The sequence below is a fragment of the Plectropomus leopardus genome, unplaced genomic scaffold (genome assembly GCF_008729295.1).
Source record: "Plectropomus leopardus isolate mb unplaced genomic scaffold, YSFRI_Pleo_2.0 unplaced_scaffold28411, whole genome shotgun sequence".
Classification (NCBI taxonomy): Eukaryota; Metazoa; Chordata; class Actinopteri; order Perciformes; family Serranidae; genus Plectropomus; species Plectropomus leopardus.
In genome coordinates, this window is record NW_024630948.1 from 290 (window position 1) to 1074 (window position 785).

General features: G+C 40.3%; 1 protein-coding gene across 1 annotated transcript; it reads left to right on the top strand.

Moving 5' to 3' along the window:
- Positions 1 to 402: 402 nt before the first annotated feature.
- LOC121938083 (putative deoxyribonuclease TATDN1) lies at positions 403 to 774 on the top strand (the record flags this gene model as incomplete). Its single annotated transcript, XM_042481367.1, has 2 exons — positions 403 to 536; positions 617 to 774. Coding segments are annotated over 2 exons (231 nt in total), but the record flags the coding sequence as incomplete, so codon positions are not given.
- Between the last annotated feature and the right edge of the window lie 11 nt (positions 775 to 785).

Below are 785 nucleotides of genomic sequence, written 5' to 3' on the forward strand. Positions count from 1 at the left end.
TTTTTTTTCATCATGCCACTATGTTTTTAGATGACAAAAAACAAACCCACAAAAAATGAATTATTTTCAATATACAACATGGATCACAGCCTGGGAAATGTTTTTAGATTAAAAAAAACCCAAACACATAAACAGTTAATTATTTTCAGTATACTACATGCTGGGTGGTATAATTATACATGTATGTATGAAGTATTATCACAGTCTGGATTATTAATGATGAGCAGAAACACTGATTGTGACAGCGCTGCTTATTTTCTCCAGATGCCAAATCAGGTGAAAATAGTAAAAATTAAATGTGCTAAAAACAGTCTGTAAAAATAGATGTTTGCTGCATTACATCACTGTTGTTCACGTGGTTATGAAACGGTTAAATGGTTCATGCATTAATTCTGATGCTGATTCTCAGATGCTCCGTGGTGTGGCGTGAAAAACACTCACGCAGGCTCCAAATATGTGAAAACTACATTTCCCACAAAGAAGAAGTGGGAGGCGGGTCACTGTCTGAAGGACCGAAACGAGCCCTGTCACATCATGTGAGTGAAGTTTGGGTTTTTTTTTAACCCATCGTGAACGCGAACAGCTGATGTTCAGATTTCACTGTTTTTCTCCTCAGACAAGTTTTAGAGGTGATGGCGGCGGCGAGGGACGAGGACGCGCTGGAGCTCGCCAACACCGTCTACAACAACACCATCAAAGTGTTCTTCAGCTGACCATCAAAGCCTCAGGAGACTGATCTGTGTGTGTGTGTGTGTGTGTGTGTGTGTGTGTGTGTGTGTGTGTGT